The following is a 23,799-nucleotide window of genomic DNA, read 5'->3' on the forward strand; positions in this document are numbered from 1 at the left end:
TCTCCCTATTAAAAAAAACCAAAACAACAAAAAAACCAGCATTTGCTTGCCAGGCACTAACAGATATCTATTACAGAGAGTTCTTCACAAGCTGGCAGAGATCAAAATTCAAGCACAAATTCTGGCATTAATGTCTCAATAAATATTTGTTTAAGGATTTTTCACAGCAAGCTGTGAAGGTTAAATTCCTATTGTTTTTCTAGATGAAGGAACAGACTAGTATTAGAAATAAGGGAATTCGACTTTATGGACTGCTTACCATGTGCCAGGTGCTGTGTTAGGTAATAAATATTTCATTTTTACCATTTATTTTCGTTTTTATAGTTTATTCATCAAAATAATCCTAAAAAACTGATACTATGTACTCTTTGTTACTGAGAAACTGAAAAACACAGATTAAAAAATTGGCCACAAACTGTGATTAAACTGAAGTCATTTTCCAATGTGAAAACATATGTCCAACAAAGGCATGCATGAAAGTAAATCCAGTACAAATTTAGACATATGGACATGTAGTTTACAAGCTGTAATAAACTTAATATGTATGTGTATATATATGGTTATTACTATTATACTGCCATAATGTCAGGGAAACAAAAGTGTTTTTCAAAAAATATTTGTTGGCCAAAGACTTTTCTCCCATGCATTTGTATCCTTTCATTCTCTCCTATGACATAAATGCTAATCCAAGAGTAAGGTTCTCAATAATGGTTCATTTGTTCCACTATTTTCCATTTAACTAGATAGTAATGGAAGCATATATATGTATGCTTTTCATTTTACTGGCCAGTGTATATGACACTTTGCTAATATTTTCACGGGTGACCTATTATATTTAATATTACAATCCCAATTTCTGTTCCCTGGCACTCCCTATCCCTGCTTTATTTCCTCCAAGTCTGTTTTCAAAATCTGATATACATTGATTTTACTTGTTTACTGTCTTTCTCCCTCCACTAAAATACAAGCTTCATGAGACCAGGGATTTTTGTCTGTATATCTAACTTCTAGTACTACTGTAAGGATTCCATAAATATTTGTTGAGCGAATGAACAGGCAGAAGAAATAGTTTCGTTCCATAAAATTCACAGATGTAGACAAAACACAAAGTTCTCCATTCCTATCTCCAGTTTATTTTTTCTTATGTAAACATATAGAATAGTTACATCCAAGGAAAAACAGCAAGGATTTTCTCTTATACCAAAGTAACAACCTACCTTTCCAAGATCCTTTATACATTAATGCAGTAAATGAAGAGGCGGAACTCAAACATGTTGTATCTTTCCCCATCATATCAGAAACACAAACAACTAAAAGTGAATGTTTTAAATGAATAAATTCAACACTTTACTTTGCCATACCTGCATTTTTCAAAAGACTATTTTCCTGGAATTGTTTATATACATCATGCAAACAGACACTCTCTAGGAATGTTCTGAGATCACTGTGTGCTACTGGACAGGAATAAATAAAAATAAATAACAACCATCACTTTCACAAAACAACCCTTCCCCCCAAGCAAATATCTCAAAGTGCTTACCAAAAATGTCACAAGAATCTTACAAGGCACACATAAAACTTAAACATAGTTCAACCATAATTTTTTTTTCAAACAGCAAAGATAGTAGATACCAATTCCTAAAAAAACAGTTTATTACTATTCTTTTACCCTTCCCTCCCATCTCCATCCCTCCCCCACAAAATTTCATCCTAGGAAGCAACATAAGAAAAGTACTTCAATCACAAACTATTTCTGAAAGAAAAATGTTTTCATACCTACAAATGGTCAATTATAGGTCAAATGGGAAAGAAAATTAAATGTTGTACTATCATGTTCTCCAGTGGAAGAAAAACACTACTTAGTTTAGAAAAATTCTGTCTCCAAAGTAGTACTCAAATAGCAACATTCATAAAGACACAAAACTCTCCTCTCTTGCTTTCCCCTCTTCTCTGTTCTTAGGAACTCAGGAAGATTTAAATATAAAATCATGAGAACTTTAGACCTGGAAATGATTTTAGAAATTACCAAGTTGAAATTTATTGTTTTATATATAAGTTTAAGAAAAACTGATAGAGAAGTGACCTGTCCAATGTCACTAAGGACATGGGGGAAGGGATATGAAGTTGGTTTTCTTATCAAAGATGAGAGCTGGACTTTTTAAAGTCTCTCCCAGAGTTAAATTCTCTGGAGAATATATTTTTCCCAAAAATATCACGAAAAAGGATATTTAACATTTGTAACAATCAACATGTGATCAATCACAAAATTCTTATAAATGGTACAAAGTATATTACATTTTCAAATGTGGAAGGGCTTCAACAGAACCTAGAGATAGCAGAAATTCTACATAAAGTTGAGGTGAGTACAGGAGGAACAGAACATTTTGAAAGTAAGATGTATCCAGTCAGGCTTCTTTACTAAAAGTAGTTCCTGCATTTTAGAGAGTATGATTTTCCCTGCAATAGATTTTAATCTTTTTTATGACAATTAAAAGTCTCGTGTTATTTGTACACAGGGAGAGTAGAGAGCAATGGCTCATAACACAATAAAAAATATTACTTTCACTAAAATAATCATACAGTCATGGTTTTGCTTTTGGCTCATTTCTGGAAATACAGAAACTCTAGGGATGGTTAGGATTTTTGTCAACTTGTGGTAAATGAAAAATGCATTAATATACATGAAGTTATTAATAATTAAGAGAACGCTAATAGCTAGCCATATTTAAACTATTCATCTAGTGACAACAACATAATATATATGGCCAACTTAAAGTGAAAAAGGGAAGGGCGCCTGGGTGGCTCAGTTGGTTGACTGCCTGGCTCTTGATTTCGGCTCAGGTCATGATCTCGCAGTTTGTGGGATTGAGCCCCGTGTCAGGCTCTGCACTGACAGTGAGGAGCCTTCTTGGGATTCTCTCTCTCTCTCTCTCTCTCTCTCTCTCTCTCTCTGCCCCTCCCCTGCTCGTGTTCTCTCTCTCAAAATAAATAAACATGAAAAATAAGTTTTCAAAAAAAAATAAAGTAAAAATGGAATAAATTATTAAAATACAAAGTGGATGACTCTCAAAGTCATTCTGTTTGGTGAAAAAATCGTCTCACAAGGGAACACCAGAAGATTCCATTCTGACAATCCACAAAAAGCAAAATTACACAATGGAGAACTATTGCCAGGATTTAGAGACAGGTGGAGGAGTTGACTACAAAGGGGCATCATAAGGGAGTTTTTAGGGATGATGGAATGTTCTGTATCCTGATTGCAGTGGTGGTTGCACAAATTTACATGAATTAAAATTCATGGACATGTAGACCAAAAACAAAGGTCAGTTTTACTACATGTTAACTAGAAAATAAAATAAATTTTAAAAAGGAAAGAAAGAAGAAAAGAAAGAATATCTTTGGTAAGTTGGGATTTTTTTCCTTAATGTTTATTTTTTAGAGAGAGACTGAGCACAGCTGGGGGAGGAACAGAGAGAGGGAGACACAGAATCTGAAGCAGGGGCCAGGCCCCAAGCTGTCAGCACAGAGCCCAAAGTGGGGCTTGAACTCACAAACTATGAGATCATGGCCTGGGTTGAAGTCAGATGTTTAACTGACGAAGCCACCCAGGTGCCCCAAAATTGGAATTTCTAAAAGAAATTTTTCAGAGTTTCATGCCAATGGTATAATTTCACTGGTCATAAAATTACTAAATACAACTCTGTTAAATAAAATTGAGAAACCTGGGCCCAATTAATCACTTCTAAATTACGTATACTAACAAGTCATGGAAACATCATTTTAAGATTAGCCCACATACAAGGAAATTCCGCTACTCCCAAGTGAATTTGAAGTGTGTTCCCTTACAGTTTAAAACAAGTACCTTGGTACTTAGTTAAGAATCCAACAGTAGTTTGTAAATATATATATAGATACACACACACATATATGTATATGTGTGTATATATAGATATATTTCACTAGTTCTACAAAGAACTAATAATGGATCATAGCGGGTTTTTTTAAGTTATTTTCTCTTCCTGTTATCCTAATTCCTAAAAATTATTATATGGTTGGGATTTTACATTTATATCATTTATCTAGAGACTCAAAATCAGAACCTAGAAATACTGCTGGATCCTCTGTCACTGGAATCAAGAATATTTAAGACAGGAACATTATTTCTCTAGTTATACCACTGGGACTTACATATAATACATGAGATAAGACAGCATCCCATTAGCTTTATCATGTCTCCCACACTTTGGAACTGTTCGTAGAAGTTTAGAAAGAATAACACGTGTAGGCAGACCAAAATTAAGACCCAAAGATGGGGGGAGGAGGGGAATGCAGTATAACTATACTGCTGCATTTCTATAGAAAAACTTGCCTAACAGAACGATACAAGGCTTACATAGCAAGGTGTGGTTCTAATTATAGTAGATTTTGCCTTTTGAGATCATGCCTGGGTAGTTTTTCACTACTACTTCTGCCATGGACAGAGGTTAAGTGCTTTTTGAGGGCAGATTTGTGTTTGAAATCCATGTCACAACAGTGGCATTTGTATGGGCGATCTCCACTGTGTATGTTCAAGTGGTCCTGAAGTGTGCTTTTGGCAGTAAAGGTCTTCAAGCACACAGTGCACTGAAAGGGCCGTATGCCCATGTGCCCTCGAATGTGCCGGTTGAGATTTTTCTTCTGTGTAAATGTTTTCCCGCACTGTAAGCACAAGAACAGTTTATGCATCTTAAGGTGGCGCAGATAGTTTTCAACGTGAAGAAATCCTCGGGGACACCTGGGGCACTGGTGCCTCAGTGAATAAGCATCCTCCAGGTTCTGAATCTCATTCACTGTACCATGACTTCCTTCAGTATTCTCACAGAATAAGCTCTGATCTTGATTCCCAGGAACTTCTGCCACTCTGCTCTCAACTGTAGAATTGATCAGTGAATGCTGTGTTTCAGAGAAATACATGGTTGCTTTTGAAGAGGTACAAGGCTGTGAAAACTGCTCATTTTCTACACCGGCAGTACTGATAGATTCCACATGGAGGATACAAATTTCGTTATCTTTAAAACCAATATCTACTGAAGACAGCTCTGGTGACTTCATTTCCTTCCTCTCTGATGTCAACTCTGCTGTAGACTGTAAAACATTGCTTTCTTCTTCTTTTACATGAAAATCTACGTTTATGGGACTGTCTTCTGAAATTTCAATTATCTCACAGTCTTTATCTGAATTTTCTTCTTCATTTTTAACATCTGGATCAGAGGACTGACACAGGTCGGTATGCTGATTGTTATTTTTCATAGAAAGATCAATTTCCAGATACTTTGACAAAGCTTCTGTGCACTTTTCCACAATGTGAACCATCTGCAGGTAACTAGCAGCAGTCAAATATTTCAAAAGCTCTTTCCTTTTAACTTCAAGTGCTCCTGTATAGCAAGACAGCAACAGTTTTCTGCCAACTTCTGCACTCTGCAAGATGGTGATTCTGACATGTTTTGACTGCGTAAGTAAAAACTGATCTCTCATGAAAGTGGAGCAAGCAGCTAAAATCACCTTGTGCCCCTGGAACTCGGTGTCATTAATATAAATTGACACATCACAAAATAAATTCTGCTGTCTCAAGAGATTCATTTTCTGCAAGACTACATCTCCTTGCTGTTCAAACTGGAAATGCAGGACATCAGATTCAGCAGCCATGGTCACAATCTAAGCAAAATAAAACACAAACATTGATGTAAAGATAGGAAATGCTTTCCTACACTGTGATGGTAAAAACAAACACAAATCCCAAACCTGAATTGGGTAAAAGAAGACTCAAATTCTAATCTGAGTACGAAGAGCGAAACCCTATGCCACCGTCTCACAACCCAGAAAATTAGAATGCATTTCTCTATGATCTCTTAACACACTTTTCATATTTTTGTTACAGTACTTATTATACGGAGTTGTACTTAACAGTTTCTGTTTTTCGTCTTGGCTAAATTTTATCTATATTGTGGTCCAGGACACTGTTAATACCTACGAGTAAGAGGACTTAACATAGTCTCCCACATTAGTAAACCTTAATGTAATCTCCAAGCTTCCTATTCCCCATCAGTACTGCAGGTCCTCATTCTGTTCCCCGGGGGAACCACTGCAAGGTCTTTCAACAGGTCTCCTTGATACCACACTCTCCCATATTCCCAGCCTCCTCAGTGCCACCAGAACTAACATCTTTTAATTTTTTTTTTTTTTTTTTTTTTACTCTCTTCTACTTTAAATTCTCCATTGTTCTCCTCTACCTCCAGAACAGCCTACTCTTTTTAGCAGATAGAAGATCATTCACGATTTGGTCCTAACCATCTTTTAAGGCGTTATCTTTCCTCGATTTTTCATCTGAGCTCCTTCCATATTGAGATTTTCACCACTGCCCAGACAAGAAGACCCGAATACACTTTTGCACATGTTATGTTTGCGCTTCCAGCTCCTCTTTTCAGCTAGTGATGTGGCTCCTTTAAGCCCCCAAATCACTTAAGACCGCTGTTGACTCCTCCTTCGGTCTCCCCAACAGTCAGTTCCTCCGAAAACACCACGAAAAGGTGCCTGGTTCACCTGAGTTCCCGCAGCGAACGCAGGGGCCGGCACAGAACAGGCGCTGCTGAGGGAACATCTGTTGAACCGACCCGGACCCCAGTTGGCCTGGAAGATCCTGCAGCTCGCCACACACGGGTTCTTCCCGAGCTAAGCCCGCCAAGACCGTAGGCCCTGTCGCCCAAAGGGTTGTAGCACCAGTCCAACCTTCCCACGCCCGCGCTTAGGGGCCTTCCTCCTCCACCTCGCCCTCTTCAGGCTCCCCCACCGGCCCGTCCCGATCGCGCTAACTCACCGACTCAGAGAGCCAGAAAGCAGCTTTCCGCAGCAGCGGCGGCCTAGGCCGGAAGGTGGACTTAGCCTGGGAGGAAACACATCCGGTGTCAACTAGCTCCGCTCCTCACTGGGGTGGGCTGGCGTCCCGGAAGGACATCCTGAGACAGTCTCCCTTCCTCACTCCCCCCGCTCCTGGAATGACAGAGAGGCACCCGAATTCCGGCAAATCCCATCTCTCCTGCCCCAGTTTCGGCACGCGAGCCGTTCCCCTTCGTGAGTTCTCCCCAACGTCCGTATCGCAGACGGTTTGTGAACTGGGGTACAGCGCACCTATTCGGAATACCCTGCGCCGGAACCGCTGGGAGGCCCTCATGGGCTGTTACGGGCCGGGCCGGGTTTTCCTCACTCGGCCTTCTACAATTTCAAAGGTGGCAGAGGAGAGGAGAGGAGACTGCCATGGGGATCAGCATTCGACATTGCCTAGCTAATGACCATCAGGATCTGACTCCCACCTCTGGATCTCACTTTACCAATCCTTCGTGTGTCCCCGTTCCCCATCCACCAGTTCTGGTCGAACCCAGGCCTTGTATCTTAACTCTTGGGGCTGCTTCCTCTCACGTGCCCTATCCATTCTCCTCCCTATCATCCTTCAAAATCTTGTTCATAAATCACGTCATCCCTGAAGCCATCCTGAACTGCCCTTGAATTAGTTGGCTCCCCGTTGGGAGCCTGTAAACCCTTTGGCCACCTTCATTATTGCAATTATCATACCTGTAATGAAATCTGTGACCCATCTGATCGGAGGTATTTAGGACAGTGATTTATGATCTCCGCATTCCCTAAATCTGGCACTGAGTAGGCATCAGGTATTTGCCAAATGAAGTTATGTCTGAACCAATTCTGAAAAGCAGCAGCTCTACCCTTCAGTCAACAGGTTCTCCTGGAAGTAACTGACCCAACTAACAATTTCTGGTTAACCAGATTTGCTTCGGAGGCCAAGCTCAGCGTGCTTGATTAATAAACAATAGGAGTGAAGAAAGTATTTCTTTTTCAAATTCAGGCAATTGAAAAGGAAAGCAGGAGGGTGAGAAAAAAGAAACCACTGACACCACAGATTTAATTGTCACACTTTTATTAAGGAAACTTCCCCATAATAAGTGAAGAGGTAGTTCATAGTATGTCTAACATACAACAGACTTAGAACAGCTATTCACCAGCTGAAATAAAATATTCTGGTTTGTTTGTTTAGGACAATCTTTTAGAAGTGGTGACTCTGGTCACCATTTATAGATCTTCTAATAAACTAAAACAAAACCACATCTGATTTACTTCAGAGCCACTTCAGTTTGGAGTTTGTCTTTAAAATTAAATAAATAAATAATGGTGACACGGTAATTTTTTTAAAAACCAAGTTATGGTAAAGACAGTCCTTTTTAGTTATCTTGGGGATCCATAAAATACAAATGCAGAATGACTAAGGTTTTAGAAAACCTTTCTTCTCTATAAGAATATGACTAGTTTTGAAAGTCATCTTCCCTTATAAAATGTATTTGATATCAGTAACTTGACCACTTTGAAATACAATCTAAGAAACATGTATAAAGAAGGAGGAAAGTCAAGTCCCACCAAAATTAAGAAAATGTCTCACAGAAACAAAACACCTCTCCAGCCAAGAAATGGAGGAGACTGTAAATCACTTCAGTGGTTTGCAGTTGCAAAAGGTGAGAACCAGTTTTACTGATTAAAAAACCCCATCAAGATGCTGATTTTAAGTGATCAAAGAAAGCAAGGCATTTTCTTTATTATTCCCAGTATAAAATCACCTTCTCTAAGACCACATGAGACCATATGAGACCACATGAGACCATAAGCTCTGTGAGGGCAGGGACCTTAGCAATCTTACCTTCAATATCCTCAGTATCTAGCATAGTGCCTGGCAACAAAGGTACCCAATAAATGTTTCTCAAATGACTCAATGAACCCAGAAATAGTCTCCAACCAAAGAGACCAATCATATTGAACTCATGTCTTTTAGTCTTCAAACCAGTAACAAAAACAGGACATGAATGTAAGTGAAGGAAGCACTCCAACTTCCTATTTCCCTATGATGAAATGATGTTCAGAGAAACACTGGTTAACATTAATGTCTCACTGTTGCATAGAACTGGTACTCTTTGGCTGGATCATATAAAAATCAGAATGCTAGGTAGCATCATTAAACCATAAAATGAGTGACTTTGGGCATAAGATACCTATTAGTCTTATCACTCAATTTTATTCTCATTTTAAGGATTTTAACAAAAGGTAGAAATTATACCTCAAATCAGATTCACATGTAAATGCATCAAATTATAACAGCTCGAAGAATTCCCTGTGACTATTCAAGTTAAACTCAAGTTTTGGTTTATCTGTACATGCATTCTCATAGCTCAAAAGTAAAAACAAAAGCCCAATGGAAACTAAATAAACACTGCTTCCAGACAAAATCAGATTCACATTTGTTTCCTTCTCACATTATTCTTACTTGTCTTTTTTCTCCCTGACCACCATCTAGCAAATCAATCACTTGCTTGAGCAGAATGTAATATTCATCCTAACCAAAAAAATAATGAACAAAAATACATCCTTCCTGTGATGTTTTGTTTTGTAAAACCTGGGCTGTCTCAAAAAGCCAACAGGGATTCCAAAAAGTGAAGCACAAACTAGGAGCTTTTTGCTGATAATAATACCCTTGATCATGTACTAAATCTTTTTAAGCTAAGAGATAGTGAGAAATAAGGAGAGATTAGCTCATATTTTTAGTCACTTCTCTACTTTGGCCAACCTTGGCCAGGCCACCTCTTTGGGCTTTGGATACCCCAGCTTAAATAAAAGAGGTGGAGTATATGATCGCTTAAAGATTCTCTAAGGGACCCTAAGACTCCTATTACCTAAATCTAATTCATGAGTCAAAAACTACTAAGACTCAAAATTTTCTTTCTGAACTATAACATGTGCTTTAGGAAAAACAATTGTGTCTTTCCATATTGGAAGATCAATTCTGCATTAGTGATCTATCAAACATGGCAAGGTGGGACTATGTACCTTTTTAGGACTATCTGAATGCAAAAACCCAATTGCTCCTTCTGTGATCCACTTTTTTCATCCATCTTAGAAACTAGTGTACATGAAGAAATGAGGATACAGAGATTATTACAGTACAACAGACAAAACTCAGAAGGCCAAACTCACCTTTCGGAAGGCTAACCTCTAAAACAATCCAGAGACTGACTCCCAAATAGCCTCTTGAGAGAGACCATTATACTTTAGCACATTTTCAGTGTGCCTGGGGCAATCCTGATTTGCAAAGCATCAACAAGTACGATACACATTAATTATAAGCATTTGGCTTCTTTTCGGGAAGACCTCCCATGTAAGTGCTATTGTAAATTGTACTTCTATCCTTTGTTAATTATGCTTCTCATGCTAACTATTTGTCTGTAGGTGTTGCCGAAAACATTGTACTCTGGTCTATGTGAACAACACAGTGACATGAAGTTGGGCTATAATACTGTTGAAAAGAGTACAGAACAACCCAAAATACTTCATAGCCAGCTCCAAGACAAGTACAAATGGTAGGAGGCAGATTCATTATCAATAGGCAATTAACAATAGGCAGCCAGAAGTTTTATCACATATTCAGGCCAAGAGCAATATCCTCTTATATCTCAGCCTGCTTTCTGCCAAAGAAAAATACTATTCACTTCTCTTAGCACAGCATCTATTAGTGGACCATAGGTGATGTTATTAACTCACTGGTACCCTCAGGATGTGCCCAGTGAAAAGCCTAAAATAGTGTCGGTCTAAAACAAAGGTCAATGTTAGGTAGACAAACGGAATACTCCTTGGAAAAGTAAAACAGACATCACAGGATAAATAATTCAAAACATGAAATGGGAGAGGGCAAAAGGAAGGCAAGACCACTCCAAGTGGTAAGTTGCCTGGTCTGTTAGTGCTTTGACTCACCCCTACAACCTGCACAGAGGCTTTGGAGAAGTCAAACTAGCAAAATCACTCCTAAAAAGATTCAAGACTATTGCCACGTTTTCAGTCAGTTCTAAGTTGTGAGCATAAAGCCCCTACTCAATTCACACAAGTACTATCGTTTCTTAAGTTCAAGACAGCTTGGGCCAGTTTACCTGCATCCAGGACCTGTGTTGCATCAGGCTGTGGCTGACACCCTTTAGAGTCTGAGACTGTTGTACATGCAAAAGAATCAAAATCCACTGTGAGGTCTTGCACATTTCTTTCATTGGCATTATCAAAACTGTTTTTGCCATGCAGCTGTTTAAGATGTTTCCTCAAAACTGGCTTATGTGCAAAAACCATGTCACAATAGTTACACTTATGGGGCTTATCTCCACTGTGAAGGTTAAGATGATCCTGTAAGGAACACTTCTGAGAAAAGGTTTTCCCACAGATCTTACACTGGAAAGGTTTAATGCCGGCATGCACACGCATGTGTCGATGAAGGTTGCCTTTCTGAGTAAAAGTCTTGCCGCAGAGTAGACACATAAAGAGTTTGTGCATTTTTAAATGGTTGGCGTAGTTCTCCAGGTGACGAAACACCCTGGTACACTTTGGGCACTGGTGATGCCACTGTAGGCCTTTGTCTACACCTCGAATATTAGGCCCAAAGACATCTTTTGAGGCCATGATGATATTATCACTGCCTGCGTAAGAGAGGGCATAATTGTGGAGATGGTTTTGTTCTATTTCACTTACTCTGTTTTCCACAGTTGAATTTATCAGGGAATGCTGGGGCTCTGATGAATGTAATGCAGTGGGTTCAGAAGAAATAAACTGGTTCTGATCTTTTTTACTTCTAACCTCAGATACATCCCCAATAGATTCTACCTTAACAATCTGAATATCACTGTCCTCCATATCCATACTGTCTTCAGATGGATGAATACAAGGTGAATCCTGTTTTGGGGAGCCTCTGGCATCTCCCTGCTGTTCTTTTGACTGGGGAGAAGCACTCTGTGGTTCACATCCCTCTTTACTATCCATTGGTTGTTTTGGCTTTATAAACTTCCACAAGGCCTGTGTGCACCGTTCTACAATGTGGCTCATCTGAAGAAAACTTGCAGCAGTCAAGTAATTGACCAGTTCCATTTCAGGGAATTCCAGCACACCACTATAACAGGATAAGAGCAATTGTCTCCCCACTTCGGAACTCTGCAATATGGAGATTTTCACCTCTCTGGAATCATTCAGTAAAAACTGGTCTCTTAAGAAGGGGGAACCTGCAGCAAACACAATTTTATGCCCCTGTACCTCAATATCATCTATGAGAACTGTAACATCACAAAATTTATTCTCTTCTCTTAATTTGTTCATTTTTTGTAACATTGAATCTCCATAATTTTCAAACTTGAAGTGAAGGAGATCTGATCTTTCAGACATTTTGGCAGACCTAAAGAACAGAAATGTAAAAAGGATGAATTTAAGAAAATTCAAACAATTAAGAAACCTGGATTTTTCCTTCCAAAACCAAATTTGTGTTGTCATATCTCTTTGTATGTATCCAAAAGATATTTTCCTTGAAAGAGGAAGCTAGTGTAACAGCTTTCAAAGGCTGTTAAAATTAGTCCTTACCAACATCAAGTGTCAACTGCACCTAAGGAGTGGACTTGTATTAGTGTACATGGCTTGGCATCCATTCAACTTTTTAAGATACTTAATACAAGAACAGTGTTAGAGTTATTCCAAGAGCATTTTCTTGCTTCTCAAATCAGAATTTTATCAGGTTTCAAAAACAAACTGAAAACATCCCAGCAAGTAATAACAAAGTAACTGTTTTCTTTTGCATGATACTGTGAAATCCTGCTTCTTCAGAGACAAAATGTTTTCCTTTGCTTTCTATTTTTTAAAATAATGTCTTTTTTTTTAAGTTCTATTTATTTATTTTGAGAGAGAGATGGTGAGAGCACAAGTAGGGGAGGAGCGGACAAATAGGAAGAGAGAGAATCCCAAGCAGGCTCTGTGTTGCCAGCACAGAGTCCAACGTGAGGCTTGAATTCACAAACCATGAGATTAGGACCTGAGCCAAAATCAAGAGTCAGATGCTTAACCAACTGAACCACCCAGGCGCCCCTCTTTGCTTTCTATTTTAAAGAACTGCAGTGACATTGCTTGCCCCATCCCTTGGTAAATCCTCTTCTATTTAAACTGATGGGAATTTATTCATACAAGCATTTCTGCAATAAACTGAAAGTCACAAACTTAAAGGGACAATGTTTACACAGTATCAAAGGCACAGGTCTTTATCCTGTGCATTTTGGACAAATATAACTCAAACATTTCTTGATATAGAAACTAAGTAAAATATTTGATATAGAAAACCCAGATGAGTCACTTGGTGGGAATCTGAGTAGGAATAAAGTCGATCAAATGAATAGCTTAGAGATTTCGTTCCTTCTTCTTTATCCCTCTTCATCTATCATTACTCATCAACTGGACTATTAGAATAGGATCATAAATGTTCCTTGGGCTCCAGCTTCTGTACCTTGTAATCCAGCTTCTATACCACATGTCAGCTTTCAAAAATGTTGGCTCTGATTATATCTAACCCCCGCCTAAAATCCTTCTGTGACTTCCCATTGTCTCCTGGATGAAGACTAACCTTTGAGTATAAACTGATGAAGTAAACCTCATAATAATTAAGGTAAACATTGGTGTAATGCATTCAACCATGGAGAAGGTGTCTCTGCCAAACTCTCTGCCTTTCTGTCCCTTTACGTAGCAATTCCCTTGGAGAAAGTCCCTATGTTTTGATTCCAAACCCCCTAAATGATTTTCTGGTAATTTGGCTTCCCATTTGTCTCTCTATAGGGAAGAATGAATTAGCCATGCCAACAGGATAATTCCAGTCCCCTAGTCATTATAAAAAAAAGTAAACTGGCAGCCTGTTTATGCAGCAGTCTTCTGTGACATCAGGTATATCAGCTCTGCTCTTGAGAAATAATCTTAGTGCATCAATAAATTTACCTTGAATTTTGTGCATTCATCAACTCTATAGTGGAAAATCACATGAGACAACCAGCTGTGCTTGGCCACATCTGGATCCTGAAGCCCAATCTTTACAATCTTATCTTCTACAACAATGACTAAGCAAGGCTCATAGAACATCAGCTCCTGAAGCAGAGTCCAGATCTTATTCATACTGCATACAAACTCATAGTGCATGACAGCACTCTATTGACTCCAGCTCTTAGTACAGTTGCAGTTCTCTTTTTAGTCTAGAGCACTACTCTAATACAGACTCTTCTTTCTCCCCTCCTTCCTTCCTTCCTTCCTTCCTTCCTTCCTTCCTTCCTTCCTTCCTTCCTTCCTTCTAATCTCTACACCCAACATGGGGCTCAAACTCATGACCCTGAGAGCGAGAGTCAGACACTCTACCAATTGAGACAGCCAGCCAGGCACCCTATGACTCCTTTATTTTATTTCTTGAGGCCCATACCTAACCTCTTACACTAAAACAGTTGTCTTTACTGGACCTATCGCATAGCACTTCCAACGTTAACACTCAAAATACTTTATTAAATACAGTACCCGTTCCTTCCCCTCCAACTGCAAGCTTCATGGCATTAGAGGGAAACATCTCCACCCCACTCAATGAGGCTGATGCTGGGAACCTGCATCTTCTAGGGAAAAACACTTTTTCCTTTTGCTTTAAATTCTACTTATTGCAGCCACATTACTGGCCAGAACCTCTTCTGTTCAAACTGGTGTGTATTCCCATCACCTAATATTGTACTAAACATACAGTAGGTGCTCAGTTGGTATTTGTTGAACCTACAAAATCTGACAGCAGAAAGAAGGAAGAATTGCTGTTAGGAAGATCAGCTTACAGTCTGTGAAAGCATTACGGCTCTGAGGCCACAAAAGTCTAGAAAGGAATGAAAGTGGGAATAAGGGGTAAAGAAAAATAGTAAAAGATATTTTGAGGAACTTGGTAAATGACTAGATCCAGAGAATGAAAAAAAAAAAAAAAGGGATGTATAAAGGTTTCAAACTTAAGAGTTCAACTGAATGAAACTATCACTGAAAGAGGTGAAATATAGGAGGGGAACTGGTATGGCACAGGTATATTAACAAACATATACAGACATAAATGAACTTTTCCTTTGTATGGCATTCTGAATGTACAGGTATGAATAATTACAGTAAAAATGAGAGAGGAAGGAGGCAGAGAAGCAAATGCAGCATCAGAGAAAAGATGGTGAATATCAAAAAGGAAAAAATCTAGGAGATACAAGAAACATATCAAAAAAGAAAGCAGCAAAACTGTATTATCACTGGTTAGTTTTAGCAATCACAGTATCCTAATTCAGTCATTCTGGAAACAGTGAATGCCCCAATTTATAACCAGAAGTTATAAAAATGACTGTTGTTTCAAGTGGCCAAACAAAAGGGGCATTCTTTCTTAGAGTTTAGCTTGTCCTTAGTCACCCTCAGGTCAGTATTTTTCTACACATACCCAAAAATGATCATTAATTGCTTCCATCTATAGGAGACAATACACACAGTGTTTGAGACAACTATCCTCAGAAATAACTGTTCCTTGAAGCTCCAAAGATGAGGAGCTGGAGTACTTCCTATCAATCAGCCTCAAGAAACTTAACAGCGAGAGCAGCCCAACAGTTACCCAAAGAAAGTGCTGGCTTTGATCGCTCTGCTCTAGTCTCAGAATGTGAGGAAAATTGTTCTGTTTACTTTAAGTTTTCCCTAATATGTGTCAGTGCACTCTATTGGCTGTCTATGATACACTCTTATTTCTGGGTCACGTAGTTTATCCCTTAATCAATTGCTGTTACTAGTTTCTCTTTTCAATACAATTTTAGTTATTTGAGGGCAAGGACCAACTGTTACTTGTTTTTTTAATATTTTTATTAAAAATTTTTTCCTAAATGCTTATTTATTTTTGAGAGAGAGAGAGAGAGAGAGAATGGGGGAGGGGCAGAGAGAGAGGGAGACACAGAATCTGAAGCAGGCTCCAGGCTCTGAGCTGCCAGCACAGAGCCTGACGTGGGGATCGAACTCACAAACCACAAGATCATGACCTGAGCCGAAGTGCCATGCCTGCCACTGGACTGAGCCACCCAGGTGTCCCACAACTGTTACTTTTTATACAGCTCATTCAACAAGACCAGCACAATAATTAACTCTTTAATATTCCCTATGAAATCATTATCGTACTATGGTAGAGATGCTCTTCGTTATCATCTTTTCCGCTTTTGAGTGTCCTGGGGAAACTTCTTCTTGGGTTTGTTTCCAAAATGGCTTTGACAATGTAAAACCAAATTTTAAATATATATATACACATATATATATATACACACATATATATGTGTGTATATATATGTGTGTATATACATATACACATATGGATATACATATATTTTTTTTTACTTTTGAAAAATGTCAAAATAGAAAGGAATAACTGTGTTTCTTATAAACTGGCTTAACAACATGAGAAATAGTAGCTAATCTTTATTGAATCCTTGCTATGTCCCAGGTATAGTGCTAAGTGCTTTACCTAAATTGACCCACCTAATCCTCAAAATCTCTAAGAGGTAGGTTTTATTATCATCTCCATTTTGCATATGAAGTCTTGGAGGATATAAGAAACTTATTCAACTTATGAGAGGTGGAAAGTATTAAGTGTTAGAGCTGGAAATTGGGCCCAAGCTACATGATGCCAAAATCCATGTATGAAACAAGACTAGCTGAAGTTTTATGAATAATGTTAACTGGGTAACTGCTCAGACTTCCTTTCTCATATCCATTCAGCTGTACAGTTATGATTTTCATACTTTTGTGTATTCAGTTATGCTTCAATAAAAGGTTTAAGTTAAAAAACAAAAGAGTACAATGTAAAGCCAAGTTTGTGTCAACTCTAGAGAACTTTAATAGGAAACCATTTGGGTACGAGTCGTATTCTTGATTGCATTTTATTCCCTCAGCCTTGTTTTTTATCTTTGTTTGTCACCTATGTTATGTTATTTTCCCATCTTTTGTGTATTTATATTTGTACACTAAGTCTGAATGTCATTTGCAAATAAAAGGGGCTGTAGTTAACTTCTAAGCATAGTAGTAGTTTTTCCTAAATTTCCTAAAAATCTCTCACATAATTCTAATTATACTAGAGCTTCTAGTAACTAAAAGTAAAGAACTTATCAGGTAGAAGAGGGACTTGGTCACCACATTGTTGATTCTTTTCACAGAATGACTTCCAAATTCTCTCTCTTTATTCCAGCATTGCCACAGTTCAGGCCCTTATCATCCATTGCCTAGGTGATTGCAATTATATCTGCATACTGCCCAGTTTCTATTAGCAAGCTCTGAATGACCTATTTCTCACACATCACTGTAATAGGAGTATTCTCACTTAAGATCACTTTTTCTGGGGCGCCTGCGTGGCTCAGTTGGTTAAGCATCCAACTCTTGATTTCATTTCAGGTCATGATCCTACAGTTCGTGGGTTCAAGGCCCACATCAGGCCATGCACTCACAGTGTGGGACCTGCTTGGGATTCTCAGTCTCTCTCTCCCTCTCTGCCCCTTCCCCTGCTTGCGTGCACGTGTGCGCTCTCTCAAAATAAACATTTTTTTAAAAGATCACTTTCTCTTTGTTATATTTATACAATTCTTTCATAATTATCTCCATAACAAATGTGCCAACTGATCTGAAAATTCCTGTTCAAACAGGAGTAACCAAAAAGGATCAATGGATATTCTAAGTTGGACAATGTTTATTGCTGTGCTACAGGCAATGAGAAAATATCCAAGTTTCTTATTTCATTTTTAAAAAAATATTTATTTCTTTTTGACTGAGAGAGAGAGCGAGCATGAGCGGGGAAGGGGCAGAAAGAGAAGTGGACAGAATATCTGAAAGAGGCTCTGCGCTGACAGCAGCAAGCCTGATGCAGGGCTCAAACTCACGACATGAGTCGAAGTCAGAGGTTCAACCGACTGAGCCACCCAGGCGCTCCAACCAAGTTTCTTATTTCAAATGCCTCTAATAACGACTTACAAGGAAAACTTTTCTATTCCATATACTAAACTCCCAAGCTGTAGGCCAGTCTCTTTTCTCATCTATCTCATGAAAGTACCCTTATCTTTCAACTTAGCACTCATAACTACGTGGAAATTTTTCTTTGTCTCTCATTAACACCATACTTCATTTTCAAAAAGGTTACATTATATTACAGCCTTTATCTCTGTAAGCCTCAATCTTTTTCTTCTTATGGGTAACTTTTATGGCACTACATTCTCCCAAATTCTCAATCTTTTATTTTGTTTTTACTTTTAATTTTAAGTAATATACACAGAAATATATCTTCCTTGGAAAAAAAATTTTTAACTTTATTTATTTTGAGAACGAGAGAGGGTGCATATGTGTGCTAGCAGGAGAGGGGCAGAGAGAGAGAAAGAGAGAGAGAATCCCAAACAGGCTCTGCACTGTCAGCGTGGAGCCAGACGCAGGGCTTGAACTCACGATTTGTGAGATCATAACCTGAGCCGAAATCAAGAGTCACACGCTTAACTCACTGAGCCACCCAGTCGCCCCTACATTCTCTAAAAAAAAATCTCAAGATCCCCATCCTCATGGCCAACCTTAACCAAACTTAACTTTACCTCAAGCTACTCAAAAGTACCTGCCCTAGGCCACTATTCTATCATATGAAATGTATGATGCCTAAACTCCTGCACTGTCTAAAACCCAGCAAATCAAAAGTAAGTATCAGTGGAGAATACCTCTGAGAACAGTGGACATGAAGGAGGTGGTATGCTATTACTCTAATAGATCGAGATAGAAATAATGAGGGCCTGAACATTGACAACAATCATATGGATACAGAGAGGAAACAGATTTGAGAGATATTTCAAAGAACTGATGGACTGCTGACCAAGGTGGGGTTCAAGAAAGGATAGTTTAAGATGACTCCAAGCCATTAGACTTGAATGACTGGATTAATTTGGCAGATTGCCACTCAATAAGCTAGGGAATATTAGAGGGGATGAAAATGGGTCTGGTCTTAAAACGTTTAGCCAGAGAATCCTACATGACATAATGGGGAAGATCCATTACCTCGCTAGACATGGGTGCGAAGCTGAAGAGGAGACCCAATTATACATAGTAAGTGATCAATGAAAGTATGGCATAAATTGACCTAATTGTGAAAGAAACTGACCTAAAATGGCACTGACTTGAATAGGATCTAAGACAGAAAAAGAGAAATAAAAATCAAATATATAATACAAACATAAGCCCATTACTTACCTGCTCAATTCAGATCTCCTTCCAAGCCTCTCAATTTTTTATCAATGAATCTATCTTTGCCTAAATTCTTCCCATTCCTGTCAGCCCATATTCAGTCACTGCTTAGTGCAGTGGATTAAACTACAGTTTCTGAAGCCATATTTCCTAGGATCAAAACCCTGTTCAACCACTTTACTAGTTGTGTGATCCTGGGCAAGTTAATTAACCACTTCTGTGCTTCAGTTTTCCCAACTGTCAAATAGTAATATTACTTCATAGGGTTGTTATGGGAAATTAAAAATTAGGTTAATGTTTTAAAGAGCTTAGAACGGTGTCTGGAATGTGCTTGATAAGCATTTGTTAGGTGAATAAACAAATAAAGCCTGTCAACTTTCTTTGTGAAATCCTTCACATGTGGTCTTTTCTCATTCTCATTTAACACCAAACCAGTTGAGGTCCTCGTTATTTCATATATCACCACCTCATCACTCTACTAAAATTGTTTTTTAAAAGGTCTCTAATGATCTCTCTCTTTTTTTAAGTAATCTCTATGCCCAACCTGGGGCTCGAACTCTTGACCCCAAGATCAAGAGCCAAATGCTCTATGGGCAGAGCCAGTCAGGCGCCCCACTAATGATCTCTAACTAAAGAAATACAATTTTTTTTTTCTCATTCCCCAAATGCTCTGCATGCATTGTCCCGTGCACCTTCCTCAAAATTTTCTCTTGATTCTGGGTCTTCTTGGACCCTGCACTTTTATACATTATCCCCTACCTCTGTTTTTGCTGTCCCACCAATTCCTCTTTCTGCTTCATAAATGCAGCCATTCTCCCCAAATATTCCCATCTTTCTCACTACTTACTTCCTGATGCCAAATATTACCACAGCTTCTACTTTCATAGCAATAACTGAAACTTTTACCTCTAGCTACAACACTGGGGTTGAGCTGCGGATTTTCATTTCCAACTCTTTACTGGAGAGTTTTATGTGGCTATTCTATTATACCTTTAATTCAATATATCCAAAAAATAAATTTGCACTCTACACTGATTATGGTTTTGTTGCTGATAATGGCATCAACATTCTCCAAATACCAAAGGCCTAAAACCTAGGAATCAGCTTTGCTACCTCTTTACCCCTCAATATCCAATTTATTACGGAGTCTTCACATCATTCACTCCAGCATACTTCCCTTCTTTCCAGTTATACTGTCATAACTCCATTTCAGGACTTCATTAGCTTTCACTAGGCTTATCCCATTACTGCTTCAAAAGAATTTCCAATAAGAATACCCAGACGTTAGCTGAAGAATCCATAATCAGCTTATACGTTCCTTTTCTATAGACTGACTTCTAGAACAACGTGGCTTTCTACAGAGCAAATCTGACTGTATAAGTCTCCTGCTTAAACCTCCTTAAAAACTACCCATCTCTTTTAGGGTTAAACCTTTCACTATCTGGACCTCAGCCTACTTGCCCAGCCTCTTATCTCATCCTATGCACAAGAGCCCCCTATTTCCTCCTCTTCACACACAATTTACCCTCAGGCATTCCTTCACAGCCTTGCAAACTGTTCCTTCTGCCTGAAAAGCTCTTCTCCACTTTATCCTCCCCATTTAGACGTCAATTTCATTCTTCAGCTTTCCTAGCAACTGCCCCTGAAGCAGTTCACACACATACGACTTATATATATATCGCAAGAGTAATTATTTGTTTATATCTGGCTCCCAAACTTGACCCTGGAAAACTGGAAGGGTATCTTACGAAGCCTCCGTGCCTGGCATAGAGTCAGTAATAGAAAAGGTGCTGTGGCCAGTGGCCGATTTGGGGGAAACCCCGGCAAAAGTGTAACCTAGGTCAGCACGCATAGTGAGTCTAGCGGGCTGGCACTGAGGCCTTGCCAGCGCCTCAGCTCTGGCACTTCTTACAAGATGCCAGAGTCAGGCGTCCAAGCCAACTGCTGGGCCCTGGGCTGGGGTCCCAGGAAGAGGTCCCTAGGGCATAGTTAGGCTCCCCACTCCAGGCGCGGGGAAGGGAAAGGGGCGGGGCACAGCATGGGCCGGGTCAAGGGTTCCTTAAGTTTCTCCGGGCCTAGGCCAGCTCCTCGACCCCATCCCAGAGCAGGTCCCAGCCAATCTAGGGCCCCAAGGGGGCTCCCTCTTGAGAGACCCCGTACCCCTGCCCGGCGCTCCAGCCGCCTCCGCACTTACAGACCCGGGAGAAGGCCACCGTCAGGATCCGGCACCGCCAGGAGCTCCGGCCCCTCGGGGCTCCGGGAAGGGGGAGGGGCAGGGAACCCGAGCCAGAGGGGGACCCAACGGAACCGGAAGGGCAGCCCTCGCCGGACAAAACAACTTCCAGGTCCCATGGTCCTCTCCACCAATCGGAAGGCTCGGAGGGCCACTGGCCCGGGAGAGGGACTTAGCGCGCGGAGGACCGGGTGCGGAGGACCGGGTGCGGAGGACCGGAAGAGTTCTGCTACGAGGGTCTCACCCACGACACGGTGGCTGGCTGCGGTTTCGCGTCCGGGTCTCAACCCCTGGGTGCTTCGCCGCTTTGCAGCGGCTCCTCCACCTGCTGCCCGCAGAGGCTTGAAGGGCGCCTCCGCACTTAAGCCTTGGTAAGGCCCTCCCGACTAGGGATGTGGACTCGCCGCGCTGGGGCCGTGAAAGTAAAAGGTGGTGTACTCCCCTTGCTTTTGGATGTTGGTGATTCCCAGAGGTTTCTTTCATTCTCTAGCCTTCCGTTGCCTACATCGAGGTCTAGACTGATCTCTTAAGCCCCAGGGCCAACTTGCCCAGAAGACATTTCCAAGTGGTTGTCCCAATCTTAATGTGTCTTTTAATTATCTCAAGTTCGTATGCTGACCTGCTTCTTAGTGCCTGTAGTCCTTATGTTGGTAAACGGCATCATCCACGCAGCCTTGCAGACCAGAAAACTTTAGTATCGTTCTAGAGTTCTGTTCTTTTTCCTTTCCAATCCATTTGCTCACTGGGCTCTTTTTTTTTTTTTTTTTTTTGGTACGAGGAGGGTGGGGGAGATTATTGTGATAAAACATATACTTTATTTTTAAATGTTTACTTATTTATTTTTGGGAGGGAGGGGGAGAGAGAGAGACAGAGAGAGAGACAGAGAGATTCCCAAGCAGGCCCGATGTGGAGCTTGAACTCACAAACGGTGAGTTCGTGACCTGAGCCAAAATCTGGAGTCAGACGCTTAACTGACTGAGCCAGCCAGTTGTCCTAAAACATAGTATTTATAATTTTAAGCAGTTTATAATTTTGTAAGTGTAAAGTTTGGTGGCATTCAGTACATTCACAATGTTATGTAACAGTCACCACAGCTGTACCCAACTTCATTCTTTTGTATGTGGATAATATTTTTCCAGCACCAGTTCTTGAAAAGACTTTCCTTTACCATTTCAATGGTCTTGGCACCTTTGACTATGTATGTGAGGGTTTATTTCTGGCTCTCTGTCCTGCCACTTTTGAAGCAAGAAAGTGTGAGTCCCCAAACTTTATGCTTTTTCATGATTGTTTTGACCCATTGAAACTCCATGTAAATTTAAGGATGACCTTTTACATTTCTGAGAAAAAGGATGTTGTAATTTTGATTGTATTGGATCTGTAGATCACTTTGGGTGACATTGCCATTTTAACATCTTCATACCTATGAACAGAATGTCTTTCGAGGTACCTAGGTATTCATTAATTTCACAGCAATGTTTTCAAGTTTAAAGGGTACTTAATTCTTCTTGATAATATTGTAAATGGAATTGCCTTCTTCGTTTTCATATTGTTCATAGCTGGTAGGTAGTAATAACTGATTTTTTTTTTTTTAGTTTATTTATTTATTTTGAGAGAGAGAGAGAGAGAGGCAGGCAGAGAGAGATTCCCAAGAAGGCTCTGAGCTATCAGTACAGAGCCCAGCATCGGGCTCCATGTCACAAACTGTGAGATCATGACCTGACCGGAAAACAAGAGTAGGACACTTAACCGACTGAGCCACCCAGACACCCTGAAACAACTGTTTTTGTGTGTTATTGTTATACCCAGCACGATTGCTGAATTTGTTTTTGCTTTGGTAGCTTTCTTGTGGGTTCTTCTAGATTTCCTCTCTCTATAATCATGTTGTCTTTCAACAGAGATAGTTTTACCTCTTTCTCTCCATTTGCCTTTTATTTCTCTTTCTTGAGAAAGAAAGAGAATAGTTATAATAGTTCTGGCTGGAATTTGTACAATGTTGAATAGCTGCAGCAAAAGGAGGCATCTTTGACTTGCTTCTGATCTTACAGGGGTAGTTAAATTATTGAGTATGAAGTTAAATGTGGGTTTTTTCCACAAATACCTTTATCATGTAGAGAAATTTTCTCTACTTTTCTGAGAGATCTTACTATGAAAAGCATTGTATTCTGTCAAATGTCTTTTCTTCATCCACTAAGATGATCATGTGTTTTTTTCCCTTTGTTTTATTAATGTGATATATTACATTGATTGATTTTATGTCAAACCACTCTGCATTCCTGGAATAAATCCCACTTGGACATGGTGAGTAATCCTTTTAATATGTTGTTGGATTTGATTGTCTTATATGTTATTGAGGATTTTATCATCTATATTCATGGGAGATACCAGTCTCTAACTTACTTATGATGCAT

At 39.6% G+C, this 23,799-nt stretch overlaps 3 protein-coding genes across 6 annotated transcripts in view; 1 reads left to right on the forward strand and 2 right to left on the reverse strand.

Annotated features, from left to right (window-relative positions):
• Nucleotides 1-1,110: 1,110 nt before the first annotated feature.
• Nucleotides 1,111-21,461, reverse strand: ZBTB6 (zinc finger and BTB domain containing 6). 2 transcript variants are annotated; one of them, XM_086683978.1, is made up of 3 exons: nucleotides 21,353-21,461; nucleotides 6,854-7,026; nucleotides 1,111-5,694 (listed from the first exon to the last, which is right to left on the reverse strand). In XM_086683978.1, the coding sequence occupies exon 3, from the start codon at nucleotides 5,683-5,685 to the stop codon at nucleotides 4,414-4,416; it is 1,272 nt and encodes a 423-aa protein (XP_086540104.1). In that variant the 5' UTR covers nucleotides 5,686-5,694; nucleotides 6,854-7,026; nucleotides 21,353-21,461; the 3' UTR covers nucleotides 1,111-4,413. The 2 variants fall into 2 exon arrangements, with proteins under 2 accessions (XP_086540104.1, XP_086540105.1); XM_086683979.1 differs by lacking the exon at nucleotides 6,854-7,026 and having other exon boundaries at nucleotides 21,353-21,436.
• ZBTB26 (zinc finger and BTB domain containing 26) lies at nucleotides 7,950-21,451 on the reverse strand. 3 transcript variants are annotated; one of them, XM_086683976.1, is made up of 2 exons: nucleotides 21,357-21,451; nucleotides 7,950-12,292 (listed from the first exon to the last, which is right to left on the reverse strand). In XM_086683976.1, the coding sequence occupies exon 2, from the start codon at nucleotides 12,280-12,282 to the stop codon at nucleotides 10,957-10,959; it is 1,326 nt and encodes a 441-aa protein (XP_086540102.1). In that variant the 5' UTR covers nucleotides 12,283-12,292; nucleotides 21,357-21,451; the 3' UTR covers nucleotides 7,950-10,956. The 3 variants fall into 3 exon arrangements, with proteins under 3 accessions (XP_086540102.1, XP_086540101.1, XP_086540103.1); XM_086683975.1 differs by having other exon boundaries at nucleotides 21,353-21,433; XM_086683977.1 differs by having other exon boundaries at nucleotides 21,319-21,409.
• Nucleotides 21,462-21,553: 92 nt separating the features above from the next.
• Nucleotides 21,554-23,799, forward strand: part of RABGAP1 (RAB GTPase activating protein 1) — a 179,555-nt gene continuing 177,309 nt past the window's right edge. Inside the window, exon 1 of the mRNA XM_086683971.1 lies at nucleotides 21,554-21,762. The gene's annotated coding sequence lies outside the window, so the exon portion shown is untranslated. The remainder of the gene's footprint in view (nucleotides 21,763-23,799) is intronic.

Source organism: Puma concolor, chromosome D4, assembly GCF_028749965.1.
Source record: "Puma concolor isolate L17-30 chromosome D4, mPumCon1.1.hap2, whole genome shotgun sequence".
Taxonomy (NCBI): Eukaryota; Metazoa; Chordata; class Mammalia; order Carnivora; family Felidae; genus Puma; species Puma concolor.

What these genes read in the sequence shown, in the direction of transcription:
- ZBTB6 (XM_086683978.1), bottom strand. Translation starts at nt 5,685, where the DNA reads ATGGCTGCTGAATCTGATGTCCTGCATTTCCAGTTTGAACAGCAAGGA.
- ZBTB26 (XM_086683976.1), bottom strand. Translation starts at nt 12,282, where the DNA reads ATGTCTGAAAGATCAGATCTCCTTCACTTCAAGTTTGAAAATTATGGA.